Here is a 22,475-nt window from a genome sequence, read left to right on the forward strand (position 1 = left end):
CAATCAGTTTAGAATAAAAACACTCATTTTCTGGTGCTTTTTAAGCAGCATCTTTCCAATACTGCATGGATAGTGATTACCTTTTATGCAATTATAATCCCATCTTTTAAGTAATGATAGTTTCCCAACATACACTTATAAGTTCTTCAGGATACAAGTAAGATGGTCTGGCATTCCCATCTGTTTAAGGGCTTGCTGCATTTTGTGGTGATCCATACAAGACAAAGGTTTTAGTGTAGTTAGTGAATTAGAAGTAGATATTTTTTATTTTTATTGTTTCTTTGTATGTTTGATGTTTGTTTGATGTATGTATGTATTGTTTGTTTTTTCTATAACTCCCTTGCTTTTTCCATAATCTAGTGAATGTTGGCAATTTGGTCTCTAGTTTCTCTACCTCTTTCAAAACCAGCCTGCTCTTTTCATAATTTTAAATTTGTGTATTATTGAAATCTGTCTGGCAGAATTTTTTTTTATTAAAGCTTTTTATTTTCAAAACATATTCATAGATGATTTTTTCAACATTAACTCTTGCAAAACCTTGTGTTCCAATTTTCCTTCCTTTCTCCCATCCCCTCCCCTATATGGCAAGTAATCCAATATATGTTAAACGTGGCAAAAATATATGTTAAATCCAATATATGTATACATATTTATATAATTATCTTGCTGTACAAGAAAAATCAAATCAAAAAGGAAAAAAATGAGAAAGAAAATAAAATAAAAACTACAACAAAAAAAGTGAAAATAGATCCACATTCAGTTCCCACAGTCCTTTCTGTGGGTGTAAATGACTCTCTTCATCACAAGATCCTTGGAACAGGCCTGAATCATCTCATTGTTGAAAAGAACCATGTGCATCAGAATTGATTATCGTATAATTTTGTTGTTGCAGTATACAATGATCTCCTGGTTCTGCTTATTTCACTTAGTGTCAGTTCATGTAAGTCTCTCCAGGCTTCTCTGAAATCATCCTGCTGATCATTTCTTATAGAACAATAATATTCTATAGCATTCATATACCATAAGTTATTCAGCCATTCTCCAACTGATGGTCATCCACCTCATTTTTCAGTTTCTTGTCACTACAAAAGGGCTGCCACATAGTTTTCAGAAATTTAAACATAACCTTTTGGCCTGGGAAAGGAACACAGTGATTCTGATATTTTGAATATTCCTTGGCATTGCCTTTCTTTAGAATTGTGCCATAAACTGATCTTTTCCAATCCAGTGACCACTTGTTGACCTTTTCAGATTTATTGGTATATTGAGTGTATCACTCAATCATATTTTAGGGTTTTAAATAGATTGTCTGGAATTCTTTCACCTCTATTAGTCTTATTGTTAGCAAAACTTCCTATGATTTACTTTACTGCATTCTTCAGGATGTCTGGCTCTAAATCAGTAATCACGCATTTAGGTTATCATAATGGTAAGATTTTTTTTTTTGTATAGTTCTTTTGAATAGTCTTGCCACCTATTCTTAGTCTCTTCTACTTTTGTTAAATCCTTACTATTTTGGTCTTTTATTGTACTCATTTTTGAATAAGACTTTGATATCTCTGATTTTTTTGGAAGAAGTCTCTTGTCTTTCCCATTCTCTTGTTTTCTTCTATTTCTTTGTATTGATCTTTTAAAGAAAACTTTATCTCTCTTTGTTTTTCTCTGGAATTCTGAATTCAGTTGGGCATATATTTCCCTTTCCACTTTATCTTTCCATTGAAACAATAAGTCTCGATATCCAATTCCTTCTGTAAGCAATAAAATATATGTGTGCATGAATATATATCTATGCAATACAAATATATTCATACATAAACATTATATCTATATATCCTAGGGGTATACACATATTTAAATATGTGTATATATAAATATGTATGCACACAGATGAGCAGGCGCGCGCACACACACACACACACACACACACACACAAATGTTATCTAAGGCCGTTGTAGTTAGTGTGAGGAACATTGAGTCTGGAGGCCAGAGCTTTAAAGTCCATTTTTGCCAATGTGGCCTTGGGCAAGTCACCCAGTTTCGTTCCTGGGTCCTGGTCTGGTCTAATGTAAAATGAGGGAGTTGATTATATCCTTTGTAGTTAATAAACATATCCAATGTCAGTTAAAATGTGGCAACATATCTTTTTTTTTTATTTAATAGCCTTTTATTTACAGGTTATATGTATGGGTAACTTTACAGCATTAACAATTGCCAAACCTCTTGTTCCAATTTTTCACCTCTTACCCCCACCCTCCCCAGATGGCAGGATGACCAGTAGATGTTAAATATATTAAAATATAAATTAGATACACAATAAGTATACATGACCAAACTGTTATTTTGCTGTACAAAAAGAATCAGACTCTGAAATATTGTACAATTAGCTTGTGAAGGAATCAAAAATGCAGGTGGGCATAAATATAGGGATTGGGAATTCAATGTAATGGTTTTTAGTCATCTCCCAGAGTTCTTTCTCTGGGCATAGCTGGTTCAGTTCATTACTGCTCCATTGGAAATGATTTGGTTGATCTCCTTGCTGAGGATGGCCAGGTCCATCAGAACTGTTCATCATATAGTATTGTTGTTGAAGTATATAATGATCTCCTGGTCCTGCTCATTTCACTCAGCATCAGTTCATGTAAGTCTCTCCAGGCCTTTCTGAAATCATCCTGTTGGTCATTTCTTACAGAACAATAATATTCCATAATATTCATATACCACAATTTATTCAGCCATTCTCCAACTGATGGGCATCCACTCAGTTTCCAGTTTCTAGCCACTACAAAGAGGGCTGCCACAAACATTTGTGCACATACAGGTCCCTTTCTCTTCTTTATGATCTCTTTGGGATATAAGCCCAGTAGTAACACTGCTGGATCAAAGGGTATGCACAGTTTGATAACTTCTCGAGCATAGTTCCAAACTGCTCTCCAGAATGGCTGGATTCGTTCACAACTCCACCAACAATGCATCAACGTCCCAGTTTTCCCGCATCCCCTCCAACAATCATCATTATTTTTTCCTGTCATCTTAGTGTGGCAACATATTTATAAGAATTGATCAGCAGCATGATTGCAGAAAGATTTGGAGAGACTTATGTGAAGTGATGCTAAGTGAAATGAGTGGAATCAAGAGAACATTATACATGGCAATGGGAAGATTATGTGAGATAATCAGCTATGATGGACTTATTTTTTTTTTTCCCCCAACAATGAGGTAATTCAGGCCAATTCCAGTAGACTTATGATGGAGAGAGCTATCTGCATCCAGAAACGAGACTATGGGGACTGAATATGGATCACAACTACAACTTAGTAGTTTCATCTTTTTTGTTGTTGCTTGCTTGTTTTTTTTTTCCTCTTTTTTTTTCCTTTTTGATCTGATTTTTCTTGTGTAGCATAATAAATGTGGAAATATGTTTAGAAGAATTGCACATATTTAACCTATATTGGATTACTTGCTGTCTAGAGAAGGGGGTTAGGGGCAGGTAGGGAGAAAATTAGAACACAAGGTTTTGCAAAGATGAATATTGAAAGCTATCTTTGCATGTATTTTGAAAATAATAAGCTATTATCAAAGAAAAAATGTGGCAATATAATGTAACTATCTTAATCCAGAAGTGGTAAAATGATGGTCATATATATTAAGAAAAGAAAATTTCTGTTTTCTTTTTGATACGTGTGTGTGTGTGTGTGTGTGTGTGTTTGTGTATGTGTGTGTGTGTGTGTTTGACCTGGAATCAGGAAGACCTGAATTTAAATCTAGCCTCAGGTGCTAACTGTGGGAAAGTTAATTAATTGCTTCTTGTTTCAGTTTCCTCTATTATAGAGTGTATGTTTTTTGTGGGTAGAGATTGTTATATTCATTGTGTATTCTCAACACAGTGACAGTGACCTCATAGGAGGTGCTTAGGAAATACATGCTGATTAATTTATTGCTATTTGGGAATGAATTTAGAAGGTGGGATTGTGGACAAAAATCTATGGTAATATTCAGCAGGAGACTTTTTTTGATGTTTGAAGTTGAAATGAGGAGAGCATTCAGAGTTGGTCATAAAGGCAAGTTTTCAAATAAAAAATAACTCTTTTGAGAAACCATAATCACATGGTCTTGCTTTTTAAAATATCTGATTACAGACAGCTGAGAAACAGCCCTTAGTTGATGAATCAGGATTCATTACATCCTGATTTTACATCATCCATCTGGTCCAATGAAGTGAGTGGTACAAGGGAGAGAAATCTGAGGCATACAGTGAATTTACTTGGCCAGGCAAGATTCCTCTCATTAAGCCCTTCTGTAAAGACACTTGTAACTCCTTCCTGAAAGACAGTAATAAGCTGACCAAATCTGCACTTTTTGCTAAGCAATTCTGTTTAAATAAATAAATAAAATTTTAATGAAGCCTGACTTGTATATCAATCTTAAAATGGCTTCCCCAAAGAAGAAAAACAACAATATTGGAGAAGGTAAACATCTATGTTGGCATTCCTGTGTTTTATGCCCTTTATCAGCTCATCTGGCAACCAGTCTCTGTATTTCATTATCTGTAGGCTCTAACTTGAAGGTTTTGTTTGGATTATTTAAAGAAAAACAACTTTGGCCTCATAGAAAAACACACTATCTTCGGTATGGAGTCTGCTTTGGCCTTGCTCCTGACACTTTGCTAAGCTCCTTTCACAGCACATTATTTTATGCCAAGTAAAGTACCTGTTGTAGCAGATGACTTTGATGTTATCTTTTGTAAATATCAGGGGAGACTAGGAGGGCCACATGCTAATCAAGGCTCACCAGCTTTAGTCCCATGTGCCCAGAGGGGAGAAATGGGTAACTGGAATAACTTCTTCCACGAAGTCCTGTTAAAGGGCCTCTTAACGCTTCTTAGGGATTTAGACTAGTAAAATAAAATTCTTGTTGCAGGACCCAGTCATTGGTTCCTTTTCCTAAAAACTTTTCAGGCTAAAAGTTATTTTTTGGATGTGTGTGTGTGTGTGTGTGTGTGTGTGTGTGTGTGTATGTGTCCGTGTGTCTGTGTTTTACATGTGGTGTTTTACTCATGCAAATTCTCAAAATCAGCTGAATTCCCTTTTATTTGCTCCATTTTTCCAGAACTAGCAGCCAAGTTTGGAGTTGGGGCTTTATAGTTAGTCATTTAGTCAGATGCCAAATATATGCCAAACAATGTGCAAAGTACTGGGAGATATTAAAAAAAAAAGGCAAAAATAGCACCTACCCTTCCTTTCTAATGGGGAACATCACATTCAGATAAATAGATAACCTGAAAAACTTCTTACAAAAAAATGATGTTTGACACTAGGGAAAAGGGGTAAGAGAATGGGGGAAGGAGTGATAGAAGATAAGATAGTGGGTGGAATGGGCTAAAAAAATACTACTAAGAGAGGGAGGAGGGGTAATAGGAGATATAGTTGGGGGTGGGTAAAAAAACACTACCAAGGACAGAGTAGAAAAGGAAACAAAAATATATATAGGTAAAAAAATAGGATGAAGGATAATAGAGAGCTGGTAATCATAACTGTGAATGTGAATGTGAATGGGATGAACTCTCCTATAAAATGAAAGTGAATAGCAGAATACATTAAAAAAAAAAAGTTTATTCCAATAGTCACTTAAACAGATAAAATTGATCTTTTGCTAGAAACCTTTGGGTTCAAGTCCTGGTTCTGGTAGATATTATTGGTTGTCATGGGGTAAGTCTATTGTGACCTCTGGTCCTCAGTTTTTTTATTTGTGAAATGGAGAGAGAAGGTAGATGGGATGAATTCTAAAGGCTCTTCCAGCTGAAAACACAATTGTCCCATAATCCTTTCAAAGGCTCACCCAAATCACATTGATCTCTCTTTGATCTGTTTCTCTTAAGATACCCCACTTCCAAAAGCATTAGAAGAATCTCATAAAGGTGAAATTACATAGTAGATTGTAAAAAAAAAAAAGAAAACATACATCTATACAAACAGAAATAATAATAATTTATAATTACATAGTGCTTTTGCCTTTTTTATATCTTTAGCATTTAGCACAGTGTATGGCACAAAATAGGCATTAAATAAATGCTTATTTATTACTTTAATAATTTATTTCTTGAAATTAATTATTAATTGCTTTAGTAATAACAAATGATATCATTTTCCTCCATCTTTCCATTATTCTATGTGTTTGTTTCTGCTTTCTCTGTTAATGATTATGATCTTCAGACCTGAAAAGACAGAATAGAAATGACTAATGGGGAGTTGAAACCCACAATAAACAGCAGATAGGAAGAGAGTTTCTATAAACCTTTGATGAGTTTCAATCACCTGATCCATAAGAACTCCATTCCTTGAGTTCTGAAAGGATTGATGGGTATCATTGCTGAGCCCATTATCAGTGATCTTAAAAAGATGATAGGGAATTATAGGGGAGCCATGGATACTAGAAAAGGACAAATGCCTCAGTTTCTAGTAAATGTATGTCTACTAGGGGGAAAAAATGATCTTTGAGCCAAATCTTGTGGGAAATCAGAAATGCTTTGAAGCCAAGGCACTGAGTTGGAGGGTAGATTGTTGTCCAATAAGTAGATGATTATAAAATGCAGAGAATTTGGGAAGGGGGAGGAATAGAGCTTAGGATAAATAAGAAGCACTTTAAATGCCCAAAAGGGCATCTCTACTGCCTTCTAAAGAGAGAACTTATGGGTTGTATCAACAATTTGAATTTTTTTTTAATTTTTAAGCATTTCAAGATAAATACTTTCAAATAATTATTAATTTAGAGCTGAAAGGTCCTTAGGAAGTTATCGAAATTATCTCATTTTACAAACGAGAAACTGAGGCATCTCTAAGCCTTGTCCAAGATTGCACAGATTCTAATCCTCAGTACTAGTTTGAGCCTGTACTGCTGAGCCTTGCCACGGTCCATGACCACAGCCTTCCTGCCTGATCAGCCAGTGTTTATGGGGAAGGGATGGTCAGGCAGTGCCTCTGTATTACATTGCCTTGGAATGCCCCAAGTGAGCAGCAGGAATGTGTGTTAATTATTGAATGTTGAAGTAGAGTGGGGTTTTTTTGCTTGTAAGCAGTGATTCCATTAATTTTCTCTCTCTTTTCTCTTTCCACAATAGGTTTATTTCCGGACAGTAGAACTTATAGAGGCTCCAATAGCTGGGTCCTCTGGCTTAAGTTTCTACTTCAAAATTAATGGACTTCCCATATTTATCAAAGGATCTAACTGGATTCCAGCAGATTCCTTCCAGAATAGAGTAACCTCGGACTCGTAAGTTAGAATTCATTGTCTATTGTTCGTTTTTCAACATGATATAAATTGTCTTTAAGAGCCCATCATTTATTCATACTACTATGCTAGGGTAACAGTACAAGGAACTGATACTTTGAAACATAATAAACTTTGTCTTTAGGCAGCATCACATTTAAACCATCCCAGTGAGGTGAATCACAGAGATTTTCCTTCTAGAGAAAATTCCATAATTTCTTTAGCCATTTGCTTATATATTTAGCTATTTTAGAGAACATTGCCCTCTGTGCTAATCCACAATTTGAAAAACTGGTTCCTAAATAGTCAAGAATTGTCTGTGCATTTTGTTGTTTTAAAAATGATTTAAAAATTAGCTTTGGAATAAATCTTCCCTCTATTTTCTGAATGAGACTTGTCTTGTACTTTGACCTTGAAAATAGAAATTATTTTTTTTTTAAATTGATGAAAAAAACTTGTAGATAAATTATATTGAGTTTATTAGCTTTTAAAAAAATATGGACTTAGAAACATTTTGTTGTAGGGGCAGCTAGATGGTGAGATACATAGAGCACTGGTCTTGAAGTTAGGAGGACCTGAGTTCAAATCTGGCCTCAGATACTTAACTACTTACTAGATGTATTACTCTGGGCAAGTCACTTAACCCCAGTTGCCTCACCAAAAATAAATGAGAGAGAGAGAGAAACATTTAGTTAAAATTATGGAACAGGTTCTCCCCAAAGCTTCTGTTACATTAAAATGAATATGCTCATTATAATATTGAGATATTTTTTTCTTAGTCAAACATGACTTTGAAATGCAACACATCATTTGGTTAGTATCCTTGTGGTTGGTATTCATCAGATGCTTCACAATAACTTCTTCTATTGTTATTAAAATATATTTCTATTTTATCATTTCCATAGTAGATCAAGCTCTTAAGGTGTCAAGGTCAGGAATCTTTTCTTGCTTTTGATAGATTTTCATGCATGAAAATGGTTTCCTGTGCAAAGAAGAACATATGAGTTTCTGTCCCAGTTCAGCTTTCCTCATTTTCCCTCCTGTTCTGAGCCTTTATTTATTTATTTTTTAACAAACTTCAACTAGAGTACATGATTTCTTATACCATATAGAATAGAAAGGGTTGTATGTGAAATTGGGAATTTTTGTTATATGTGACTTGCATTCCTTTTAAAATGTTTTCTTTTGAAAACCACTTATTTATATCTTTTCACCATTTATTTGTTGGAGAGAGGCTTTTGTCCTTAAAAATTTGGAATTAATTCCTTATGTGTCATATGTATAAGTTTTTGTCAGAGTAACTTTCTACAAAGATTACTTAATTTTTTTCTTCCTCAGTAATTGTTTCTCCCCAGATCAGCTTTCCATCAAGGTGTCTAGATTCATTCCTGAGCTATCTCTTGTGGATTTATGGGAGATATTCCCAAATTAACTGGATGGGCCTCTTTCTTGGTATGATTGGTTATGTGGTAGGGTGAAAGAAGACAAGATAGAGTAGAGACTCATTAAAGACAGACATTTTAGGAAGGATAATAAAGAGATAGGTCCTCATACCAGAGTTTTGGATTTATCTGCTAACTTATACTACGTTTCCTTTCAATTGATATTTCAGCACATTGGGAGTATATTCTATAGCCAGGTTCCTCCCTGTGATGGTCCACTCAGAATCCATCTGAGCTGCTTGACTGATCATAAGACTTAGATGAGATGGGAGTTACCAATTATTTTCCATCCAATGAGAAGAAGGATCCCCAGGCTCATGATATTTCTTGCTTCTATTCCTTAGAGATCCCTGGCACTGTCACCTACTTGCCTGATGTAGTTAAGGACTCTTGGTCCTTGCCATCCACTTCACTGCTGTACTCTTAGGACTTCCCAGTTCTTTTAATAAACCCTGTAGCTAAGCTTTCTTTTATGTGTTGCTTCCTCTAATGTGTAATTTCTGGGAGAGCACAGATCACCTCTCTTTTTCTTTTTCCATCCATAACACCTAGCACAGTACCTGGCATGTAGTAAACTTTTAATAACTACTTTTTATTCATGCATTATAAGTGTAAGACTTCTTTGTAGTGCAGGCACAAATGTATTATATGCCTCTGCCAAGATTTGAATTTTTGTTTTTACTTTTTATTTGGGAGGTTACTTGAAGTCTAGTTATTCGTTCATCCTACAGTGTTCTCATTTTCATAACAGAAGATATTTACTTTTTACTCCAGTCTTCCACAGGATGAATTATGTCCATCAGTGGAATACCTAGTTATTCTTCTATTTCTTTTCTTTTACAACAAGTTATTGGTACTTAAAAAACCCATTTCTGTCACTTCCTAATGAAATCATAGAAAGTATAGTTAAACCACAGAATAGCAAAACATTGGCTCTGTCAATGTTTGTCTCATTTTCCACATAAATTATACTAACTCTTTAAGAGTTAATGTTTCTCTGAAGTCGTTCCTGGAATCTGCACTGATAAAAATTTTCATTTACCTTATTGTGATCATCATGTAAATTGCTTTCTTGTTACTTTCTCTTTATTTTGCTCAACATCAGATTGCACAAATATTCCCCTGTTTCTCTGAATTATTCATGTTCATTTTTTATGGTATAGTAATGTTACATTAGATTCATATACCATATTTTGGTTTACATAACTCTTTAATCAGAAGGTACCCAATATGTTTGCAGTTATTTTTCTATTTTGAAAAGTACTACTGCCAAAATATTGATAGTAGTACTTTTCAAAATACTAATGCCAAAATATTTGGCTTACTGAGATTTTTCCCACTGTCTTTGACCCTCTTGGGATAGATGACATATCATTATATCTAGATCAAAGGTCAGGTACATTTTTGTGACTTTTCTACTATAATTCCATATTTTGCAGAATAGTTAGAACCATGAACAGCTCCACCATTGAAGTGAAGTGTTTCTCTCTTCTCGCAATCCCTCCAATATGCAACATTTTTTTCCCCGTATTAATCTGATGAGTGCTAGGTAAAACCTCAGAGTTGTTTTAATTTCATCTCTTATTATTAGTTTTTTTGTTCTCATTTTTTTTTACAGAATAACTTTTAAATAATTATAGGAATTTGTTGTGCTTTTTCAATTTTTTCATATTGTATATTATGTTTCATATTTGTAGGATTCAGAATTACTTATATTTAATTCTCTGTTCTGTCATAGATTACACCTTCTTTTGCAATCTGTTGTGGATGCTAACATGAATACTCTACGAGTTTGGGGAGGGGGTGTTTATGAGCAAGATGAATTCTATGAAATCTGTGATGAACTGGGACTAATGGTACATATATATTTTGTGTTTGTCCTTTTGTTTTGCAATTCTATACAAATTTCTTTTGTGATTTTATTTAGTCATTTTTGTAAAGTTCTTATTTTTAAATGTGTTCAGAAAAAGATGTTTGCTATTAGAAATGAACTTCAGAAATCTCTCAATCCCAAAGTATTTGTTGAATATCTACTTTGTAATTAGGACAGTCATAGATAGAAAATAAATAGGCATAAGACATAATACCTTACTATAATACAAAGAGTTTACAGTCTAGTTAGAATGGCAAGGCACATATGCCCAAGCCCATAAGCGAATGGTTTTGCTTTAAGCTTTTAGGTCAACCACCAATGAATTTGACAAATATTCTCCATAAGAAGGACTTCTGGGTACCCAGAATTAAACTGGAAAATTTCTTCTCTCCCTTTCTTCTTTACTAATTTGTTATTATAATAGAGGATAAAAATCTAAGTTCTATTTAGCTAGTTGATGTTAATGTTTCTGAAATATGTCTGTTTGAATATGCTATAATTCAGTTCTTTATCCTTGCTGTATAACTTGTCCAGCTCCTTTATTGGTTGTTCATATATTTGGGGATGTTATTATGCCATATCTCCTACAATACATATTGATTTACAGTTTACTTTAAACTTACAATACAATTGTTCATTGCTATTTTGGTCACTTGCAAAGTATCTAAGAAAATAAAATTAGGGAATAGGATAGGATAAATTAAAATACAGATGGAGTGGTACATGAGGGATTTGAGGAAAAAGACCACTGTGGCCTGGAGTTCTTAGAGGAAAAACTCCTGTAAAGAGGCTGTAACACAGAGATGGGCCCCGGGAAGAGTACAAGTCTCAACCAAAATCACAAAAGTAATATTCGAGTTGGTATTTGAGTTTTGGTCCCCTGAGTCAGAACTAGGCCCAGGCAACCTGGGCCAACCTGTGGAAAAGCTCAAAGATTTTTGTCACATATTCTGTAGGTTAGAACATGAGGAGCCAAAGGGAATGAAGTGAGCTTGTTTTTAACTAAGTTTAATTAAATTAAATGACTGACATTTTAATTAAAACAAGGTGGCTTTTTGGCAGTGACAGAGGAGAGCTATTGGGATAAGAGGAAGAATTTTGTCTCTTTGGCTTCCCGGAAACTTTGGAGAATGGGGAAAGACATATAAGTATTTTTCGTCTCAAGTCAGGGCAAACATTTGAGTTGTTTGAACAACAACAAAAAGTATTATTGAGAGTAACAAGGAGTACTTCAAATGAAATTCAATAAATATTTTTAACTGTAGTCCTCTATAAGGCAGTTCAGTGATAGTAGATTATAAATAGAGAACTGGCAGAGGAATTGAGGAAGAAATATGTTTTATGCATAGAAGACATGCCTAAATGAGTGCATGGGGTAGGGGTGAGTGAGTACAATCCAGGGTTGGTGACCATCTACTAGGCAGAGGGATGGTAACATTTTTTTTTTAATTGTAATATAACATAGTTTAAATGTATGTATTTGGTAGCTTTCTGAAGGACAGCTTGACAAGGTGAGATATTGGAAACAGACTAGTTAGTGGACTATTGGAATCCATCCATCCATCCATTCATTCATTCAGTAGACATGTTATATACACTTGATTCTATGGAGTGGCTTAGGTTACAAAGAGATCAAAAAACAAAACAAAACAAAACCGCAACAACCCAGTCCTTGCCCTCCAAGTGTTTACATTTTGTCAAGGAAAATAACAGATTCACTTAAGTAAATGCAAAGTAATTAAAAGGAAATTTAAGAAAATAAGGAGGCATTGGAAAAATCAAGAAAGATTTATGCAGGAAGTAGTTAGAACATAATTTAAGCTTTGAAGGAAGTAAGACATTTTAACATTCAAGGGAGAGAGGTACTGCATGTCTGGTGTGAGGGAGATTGTGCACAGAGGTCTTGGGAGATGAAATGTCATGGATGAAGAACAGAAGACCAATTTAGATGGAATGTGAAGTTTGTGAAGGGGAATAATTATGTCACGGATCTGGAAAGGTAGGTTGATTCTAGATTACAAGAGATTGTAAATGTTAAACGGAAATGCCAACAGACAGTTGTTAACTCAGGACTAACAGTGAGAGGATGTTCCAAATTTGGAGTTATATATTTGTGTATCACCTGCATGAAGGTGTTATGGGAATTGATGATTTGACAGCCTGAACTACTGTGTGAATGGAGTGAAGGGGATGATATGAAGGTGATTAGGACAGCAGAATCCATTGAATTTGGCAACTAATCACTAAAGGAAACTGGGAGGAAAGACAGCTTTAGGGGTTAAGACTGAATTTGAGTTTCTTGAGTTCCAGGTGTAGATATGCACAGGTATTTGGAAAATGTAGGGTCTTTGGCTCTTGGGAGAAACTGGGCTTGAAATCATCAACATGAATGATAAATGAAATTGTGAGAATAGTTAAGATTGTCAAAGGAGAAGAGGAAAATGGAATACAATTTAGCATTTAGGGCAGGAGTTCTTTACCTTGCATCTGTGAACTTATTTTGATAACTGTACTTTCCTTTGTCATCCTTTACATTTTATTTTATGTATTTAAAAACATCATTCTGACAAGGGTTGCATAGATTTCACCGGATTGCCAAAGGGGGGGTCCATGACATAAAAAATGGTTAGGATGTTCTGGTATCGTACATCCTTGTGGGTAAAGGAGAAAAAATGCCAAATTACACATTAGTGTTTAAATCTGTTAAATTGTATATTCCATAGAAATACATATTAAGTTTATTCTTAAATTAAAGAGCTTGAGAAAGATCTTTATTTTTTCTTAAAAGATGATAAAAGATAAAAGATGTTTATCTTTCAGTTAATTCAAGAAACAAAAATTATCTATTGAGTTCCTGGCACAATATAAGCACTGGGAATACAAAGACAAAATGAAATTTTCTCCTCCCTTAGGGAGCTTATATTTCCTTTAATTATACTTATAGGAGACATAGGTGTTCAGATCTTTCATAAGCCATAATCAAGGATTCTTTCATTGTTTATGCAACAGTGGCAAATATGTTAACTGAAAGCAACATATCCATCAGTGAAAAAATTGCTGCTTGAGTGTTGGCTTGGCAAACCAAACCTATAAAATGTTAGCAAATATAAGGGATTGACATTGAAGAGCAGAGGGAAAATCATCAACTTGAACATTGTTTAGGATTGTTGCTATTGACCCAGTATGGCAAATCATTGGGTTAAGTGTGCTTGGGGATGGAGGGGGAAAATATCAAATAGTTGGGGGACTAGAGGTCACAGGAAGGACTAAGACTAAATCTGATATGAATGAGGCAGGAAAGAAATAGAGGTTTGGACAAAAACTGAAATTTCAGAGTTCCAGATCTTAGAGAAAATCTAAGTATCACAGTTGGTGAGGTCTGAGATGTGATTGTACCAGTGTGTAAATTAATGAATGATGAAAAAAGAGTTTGTTGGAACACAGGATATTGAGTAATTTGTCTGGTGAAGTTGTGAAAGAAATATTTTGAAGTCCTGAAGCTCATTGGCAAAGCATGTGGTAGAAAAAACATTGACCAGGCATTAAATGTATTGGAAAAGATGTGAGATTGATGATATTGGTAGATGACATCAACAAGCTTAGGGAGAGGTGCTAAGTTGCATAGGATTTGAAACATAAAATGTCACTGAGGGATGATGGTAAAGAAATAGCAGGAAACAAGGAGGACATTTACCCTTCCTCTTGATGCTTTGAGTGAGAAGGAAAAATGAGGAAATGATGGTATTTTTCTTTTCTTTTTTAAAAATTTGTTTTTATCATATTAGTTTATAAATCATGTTGGGAGAGAAAAAGTAGAGTAAAAGGGAAAAACCATGGGAGAGATTAAAAAAAACATAAAAAAGAAGTGAACATAGCATGTATTGATTTACAGTCTCCTTATTTCTTTTTCTGGATGCAGGTGACATTTTCTGTCCAAAGTGTATTGTGAATGCTTTAGTTCACAGAACCACTGAGAAGAACGAAATCATTACAGTTGATCATCGCATATTCTTGCTATTTCTGTGTATAGAGTATTCCTGGTTCTTCATCAATTTAGTTTAGTTTAGTTCAGCATCAGTTCATCTAAATCTTTCCAAGTCTTTCTATAATCAGCTTATTCATCAGTTTTTATAGAACAATAATATTCCATCATCTTAATATACCACAATTTGCCCATTTTCCAATTCTTTACTACCACAAAAAGAACTGCTACAAACATTTTTGCACATGTGGGTCCTTTTCCCTCCTTTATGATTTTCTTGGGATACTGACCCAGTAATGGCACTGCTGGGTCAAAGGGTATGCACAGTTTTATAGCCCTTTGGGCATAGTTCCAGATTGCTCTCCAGAATGGTTGGATCATTTTATAACTCTACTAATAATGCACTGGTGTCCCAGTTTTCCCACATCTCTCCAAAATTTATCATTATCTTTTTTTGTCTTCTTAGCCCATAGGAGAGGTGTAAAATGGTACCTCAAAGTTGTTTTAATTTGTAGGAAATGATGATCTTCTCAGAGAGGATTATGAGAGATTTGTTAAACTCAAGGAAGAGCAAATGAAATGACTTTTCTTACATGTCAACTTTAAAAGTATTCAGAAGGATAGAATTAATAAAGAACTGGAAATTAGTAAAATTGAATATTGTTAAATTTGTTGGACCAGATTTAGTTATTGGGATTTTTTAAATTTCTGAAGTCATTTTCCATTTGTGTGGGACTTGACTAAGCTTGTGTTAGCTTGAGTTGAATAATGATAAAAATATAAAATGTTCAAGTAGACAAAGATTTGCATATTTTGAATTTTGTGTAGGTTTTGTGTCATAAAATCTTCTCCCAATTTAAACAAAGAAATGCAATAACTTTTGTTTCTGCAAGACCTTGGCCTTTAATATCTCAGAGAAGCCACATAGTTCTCCATCTCAGCTTCATCATGAAAGCAGAAGATGAGGAAACAAAGAAAATTAGATAAAACGGAGAAAGATTTCTTTTTTTCCATCTGGGGTTTCCATTCTGAAGCCTTCTTTTTCTTTTTCTTTTTTTTTTCTTGCTGAGGCAATTGTGGTTAAGTGACTTGTCCAGGGTCACACACCAAGGAAATATTAAGTTCAGATTTGAACTCAGGTTCTTCTGACTTCAGGGCTGGTGCTCTATCTACTACATCAACTAGGTGCTCCTTCCTTGTTCTTCTTAATCTCTTCCATCTTCTTTTTTAACTTCTATTTTTAGGATTCCTGCTTCAGTTTCAAGCAATTACAGATTGAGTTTTTAACCATTAGATTGGTCCTTAATGAGTTCCTTGCAGGTGAGAACTATAGTTGATTTCTTTTTTAATTCATAAAACAATGTTTTCCATAAAATCCTACTTACTGTTCTATAGGGAGAGGGTAAGAGAAAACAAATCAGGAAATACCAGGCAGAGTAGTATACAGAATAATGTACTCTATATTTTGGGACCTGCCATGGTAGCAGTGAAAACCTGACAGGACCCTGAAATGCTAGCCAGTTGAACTCTAGTAATGCTACAGTGATACCTCTATAGTAAGATGAAATTCCTTCCATGAATTTAAGAAATATTATAGGCAGGGCACCATAGGATTGTAGGCTGGTCTTAACCATGCTGGTCAGCTTGACATAAAGGACAGCATAGTGAATAGTGATCTTTTGTATTCTAATACCACAAGAAGAGGAGATAGAGATACATCATAATGAATCAGAAATGACAGCTTCACTTGCTGGGCAATGATGAAAAATAATAATAACTTTATCTCTATGCCTGGAAATAAGAAGATAGTAAATTTTGAAGAGAGAAACATGTAGATTCTGAGGTGTTTGGAAATCTTCACTTGATATAGACTCTAGGAATTATATCTTAAAATGAAAGGGACATTAAACAGCATCTGTTTATCTCAGCACTGATAACTCAAATGATTTGAGAAAGAAGATGGGCTTACCTTAAGACTAGAATTCTATAAACCTCTTTTAAAATTTGCCAGGATGAATTAGACTAGTAGAATATGAACACCAGAACAGTAACAAAAGATAATGGCCATAACCATCATAATTGAAGGTGTCATCCTCAGCATTTTTGATAGAATATGTAAAAAACATTTCAGGACCCCTACACTGCCATCTGTATGGCAGTATTACCATGGCAAGAACCATTGAAGTAAAGCTAGACACATGAAAGAAAGAATACCATAAAGATAGCTGTTGCATAAAACTATATCAGAAATGATACCAGAGAGAATTGGAAATGTGTGGGAAACTATATTACTGTTAGTACACTCATCAAAAAACTTGAATACCAAGAAACAAGAAATATGGAAAAATGCATAAAATAAAAATATATCAGGAATTCTAGGTTCCTTTCATTAGCCCAGAAAGTAGAGGAAAAGGAGTCAGAGCAGTGCAAAGAACAAAATAAACCATTCAACATCAATCAAAAACTTTACTAATGAGATTTGAGAAGTAAAGAAGACAGTGGTAAGAGAGAACCACCAAACGAGCACATTGGGGATTTCTGGTTATATATATATATTTGAAAGAACCCCCCTCAGACAAAAATTCAAGTTGGATAAGACCATAAGAAAAATCTTAAAGACATGGCTTATATATATATATATATTTTTATTTAATACCTTTTATTTACAGGATATATGCATGGGTAACTTTACAGCATTAACAATTGCCAAACCTCTTGTTTATGGCTTATATATTATCAGGAAATATCCCTAGTGAAGGAAATATCCTTCAAAAATAGGATATATTTTTGTACTTTATCCAAATTAGTCACACCTTATCATTTAAAAATAATAAAAGCTCCATAAACATTTACAAAAAGAAACAGTATACTAATGGGAGGACAATAAAAGGGTATGTTGAAAGGAGCATTTGGGAAATTTGAACAAGCTGCTTGTGAAAGCACTATAACATTTATTATATCTTTGTTGATTATTACATAGCCTTTGATTTCATTCCTCATTAATGTTTTATTTTTGTACTACAAATATAGAAGACAGAGTGAAATATAGTGGAAATGTAGACTATTTATTATTCACATGGGAAATCATTGTCTATTTATATCCATATATCAAGTCAATAATATCAAGACTAATTGATATAAAACATGGAATTTCTTAGAAAGACAGTTTCAACCCTTTTTGATTCTACCTAGACTTCATCTCCTCTAAGTAGAACTAAGTATGGCTAATAAATTCAAAAAAGAATTAAACCAAAACATTTTATTAATTATTTACTTCATGTCCATGGATGATAGAAAATTATATTGTTCCAAGAAAAATTACATTAAACATCTCTTTTGTGTCATGGAATCTTTATTGAATGAGGTCTAAATGTTATATGGATTTGATAAGTATAATATTCTTATTATGAATCTCAAGGAAAGCTTTGAACTTGAATCCAGCAAACACAATGAACTAATGGTTAAAAGTTATATTTACAAAAACCTTGGCCTGCTCCAGGCAAGATATATCAAATATAAATCTATAAAGTGTAAAGAGGAGACTGTGGCCAAATATGTTAAAAAAAAAAAAAAACCCAAACCCCCAAAACCAACCCTTTAAATCTAAGCTGTTTAAATATGTTTAAACCAGTGTTAACTAACCAGATGTTAATCTATGCAACACCATTCTCAATATACAGTGTAAAATGGATGATAACAGATTCAGAAAGTTTCATAACAAAAACTTGTATGGACAATGTCAATAGAACAGTTCAAGGTGGCTGTAGAAAGATTCATATTTCCTTGACATAAAGGAAGATTAATAGAGATTTTTAGTATACTTATTAAGAACCCAAACTACAGATTTTGAAACAAGTAGATATTCCTTTAGAAAGCAATGGTAAAAACTTATATGAGGTAGATTCCATTGGATTTGCTAAATATAACTGAGAGTGGTTTACTTCCCAGGAAAAACCTGTGAAACATAAAGTGGTTGAGCAGGAGCTGTCCAAGGAGTGTTGGAGTGGCCTGAAAGAGATTGAAATGGAGTTCATTTTTCCTGGGGGAGGAGTTGGAAATAATAGTCAGAGTAAATATAAAAAATTAGTAGGCTAGCTAACAAACTTTCCTCAGGCTATTCTGACTAAACATCAGGAAAAAAAGATGAGAAGAATTGAAGAAAAATAAATAATCACAATTGTATAATATTAACAATTTACTAAACATTTTACATTTTATTTGATCTTCATAAGTATGAAGCATGTGCTTATTGTATCTATTTTACTAATGAGGAGACTAAGGTTCAAAGAAATTAATTGACTTGTACCCTACCTAACACAGTTTATAAATATTTGAGGCTGGATTTGAACCCAGGTCTTATTGACTCTCAAGATTGGCTTGCCTATCATTATGCTTCATTAAGTGCTCAATAAATTTTTCACTAATTTGACTTATGTTTATATGTATAAGATATAAACATATCAAGTTAATCCCTGTGCATCTCAAAGTATTAAAATAATAAAATATTTTTGTAATAATATTATATGTTGTATTATGCATACAATATTATACCATATACATTATATTTTGGAACCAGCAGATCTCATTCTATATATTGTGAAGTATTTTTTTGTAAATATTGTAAAATATGCAATTATATTTAATTGTAAAATGAAATTTATAAGCTCTATTATATAATTTGTAAAATATACTGTTATTGTAAATATTTTAAATTGTATATACATACAATTGTACGATATTGTAAAATATACTATTATTGTATTGTAAAATATACAATTATACAATATATACCATATACAGTATATGTTGTAATATAACAGTATAGCAATATGTTTGTATTATAATATTTATAATAATATTATTAACAATGTTTTTTTTTTTTTTAGACACTATTTACCAACTCTCATTTTTTGCCTTGTAGATATGGCAGGACTTTATGTTTGCCTGTGCTCTTTATCCTACTGACCAGGCTTTTGTTGATTCAGTGAGAGCAGAAGTTGTTCATCAGGTATGAATGCCAAGTGAAATACAAGTTTTTTATGTGTGTCTTCATCTTCCTTTAAAAATTCTTTTAAAGAGTTTTATTGATGCCTTTCTTATATATCACAGTTATTTTTTAATATAACCTGTTTTTCCACCGAAGCCACTGTTGTAATAGAGAAAAACAAATAAAACCAACATACAAATAATTTGTGTCTAATAGCACATATAACATTTCTAATCCATAAAACCATCTCTCTATTAAGACTAACAAAGTGTATTTCATCACCTATTTTCTGGGACTAAGAAAAAAATAATGAAGAGTTGCTGTTAATTTAAGGATTTTTATGGGATGGGATGGATTGCAGATTGCCTTTTTGTTTTTTTTTTATTTTTAATTTGTATTCTTCTCTATAGAGAACCCCTTTTGAGAAAACTCCTTTTTCATGTTAGTTTATGTCAATAGGTGCTTTGTTTAATTAATAATCTTGAGTGTGGCCTAGACACTGAAGAACTAAGTTATTTTCCCAAATCTGACAATGCTTATGTGTCAGAGGTAGCTTTTAAATTTCCTGACTCTGAGATTAGTTATTTACCCACTTTTTCAATTGTTCAGTAATTTTTCAGTCATTTGCCAATTTTTTGTGATTCCATTTAGGGTTCTTTTGGTAAAAATACTGAAGTCGTTTTCTGTTTCCTTCTCTAGCTTGTTTTATAGATGAGGAAGCTGAGACAAAAGTTAAGTGATTTGCCCAGAAGCACACAGCTGTAAATATCTGAAGTCAGATTTGAACTCAGGAAAAGGAGTTTTCCTACCCCAGGCCCTGGTTTCTATTTACTATACCACCTAACTGCCCCCTACTATGGCGTGGTGCGCCTCATATCTCAGTTTATTACATAATTATGTCTTTCACAGAACTACCAAAGTGTTATTAGCTAATTGTTTTACTTTTTAAAAATTGGACTTTTAAAATATCCCTGCAAAAACTGGCACATAATGAACAATTGGTGCATAAATATAATGAATATTCCACTTAAGCACAGATAATCAAATGAAAAGGCTGTTCAGAAACTTTTTTTTTTTAAGATACAAAAAGATTTTAATTGTTTTTAAAGTAGGAATAATATCCACAAGTAACCCTTAAGGTAGAGCTATTGCAACTTGATTATTACTTTTTTGAATGGAGACTATAGTGAGTCCATCTGAATTTGTCACATTACCAAGGATTTCTTCTTTTAACTTATAGCTTAAGAATTTTAAAATGAATGTAATAATCACTTTAACAAAATATTTTTCAATATCTTCTCCTTTTTTCTTGATTATTATTACTCATCCTTATATTATCTGTAAAATTCATTAGAACTCTTGAAATAAATTCAGCCACTTTTCCTGTCTCTAGTCTTTCTCTCTTCTCCAATCCATTCTTCACATTGCTGAAACAATACAGCAATACTTTAAAAAATAAAATAAAATCTTAAAGTACTTTATACTTTAACTCCTGGCTGCATTTGAGAGAAAAGAAGAGCACCACAATTCCCAATTGTTAAATGAAAAAGAAGAGTAGATTCCTGATCCCAGCATTTAAGGCCCACTACATGACTCTAACCTTTATCTCACGCTATTTCTGTTTTTATATTCTGTCCAGCCAGTTGGATTATATTATGTTCTGTGTTCTATTTTTGCTCTCTCATTTCTTTATATTTGCTCAAACTGTTTTCTCTATCTTAAGTGGATTCCCTCTCCACCACTCCCAATCACTCTCTTCCTCTTCCCTTAACTGTTGGGAGTTTATTTCTTTGCTTTCATGATTTCATTCAGATGCTGCCTCAGGAATGAAGTCTTACTTGATTACTCCTGTTCTTCCCAACTGAAAATGTTCTTCACATTTCTTATAACCTTTTTTTTCCTCAGAGTAGTTTTATCCCACTTTCCTTTGTATCATAGGTATTTGTGTATGTAGGTCTTTTTCTCAATTAGATTGCAAACACCTTTAGAGAAGAATCTGTGTTATACCTGTTTTTGCAGTGCTGTTGTCTAGAAGGTCTACAAACTATGTTGAATTTAAAAACATAAAAACTGTTTTTAGTCCTTGGATAGTTCAAAAACAGGCAGCTGACTGGACCCTGCTTTGGATCACTGTCATGTATATATTTTAGGTATTTAATTAACATTTAAATCGAAATGAACAAACATTCATTAAGCAGTTAATATATAACACCATATTAAGTAATAAAGAGAGAAAACTTACATTGTTCCTATTCTCTCATCTTACAATTTAATGGGGAATATTCCACACATATATGTAACTGCAATGCATGACATGTGCTTAAGAAAGGTATTAGGAAAAGGTTGTGTGAGGTTTAGTTAAAAAAAAAAAAGTTATTATTGATCTGGGGCCCAGGGAAGTCTTCCTAGAAACCTAGAAGTGGGCTTTAAAGAATGAATTCATATTCATCATTTGGGGAGAAGATATGGCATAAATAGGAAAGTATATGAATGGAGAGATAAAGCACTTGCTATATACAGAGTATAATGAATAGTCTAATTTGAATGAAAGGAGGAGAATAAGACTGAATGCCAGGTCAAGGAATTTTGAAGTTTGTTGGGCTATTCCTAACCAAGCGGTATCTTTCCTTACCTAGTTGCCTTTACAACTCTTGGGATGTCTCCGGTTACACAAGACGAGATAGTCATCACAGTTAGTGAAGGCAGCCACGCTTTATTCGGTACAGCTCATGATGTCTCTCATGATTTCTCTGTTTCTCCCTCGTCCCTTGTCCCTTATATCTTCCCCCCAACCATCCTCCATTTCCCCCAAGTCACATGGCTTGGCAACAGTCCTTCCAATGGAGGGGAGTGCTTATCCCGTTCTTGGCACGTATTCGATGCATAACTGTGCCTTATTTCTCTTGCTGGAACACCTAGAGCACACCT

The 22,475-nt window shown here is 33.7% G+C and overlaps 1 protein-coding gene across 1 annotated transcript in view; it reads left to right on the plus strand.

Annotated features, from left to right (window-relative positions):
• Positions 1-22,475, plus strand: part of MANBA (mannosidase beta) — a 117,650-nt gene that overhangs the window by 49,101 nt on the left and 46,074 nt on the right. The window contains exons 8-10 of the mRNA XM_031942781.1: positions 7,115-7,266; positions 10,444-10,561; positions 19,482-19,568. Coding sequence (XP_031798641.1) covers positions 7,115-7,266; positions 10,444-10,561; positions 19,482-19,568 — 357 coding nt within the window. The remainder of the gene's footprint in view (positions 1-7,114; positions 7,267-10,443; positions 10,562-19,481; positions 19,569-22,475) is intronic.

This window comes from Sarcophilus harrisii, chromosome 6, assembly GCF_902635505.1.
Source record: "Sarcophilus harrisii chromosome 6, mSarHar1.11, whole genome shotgun sequence".
Taxonomy (NCBI): domain Eukaryota; kingdom Metazoa; phylum Chordata; class Mammalia; order Dasyuromorphia; family Dasyuridae; genus Sarcophilus; species Sarcophilus harrisii.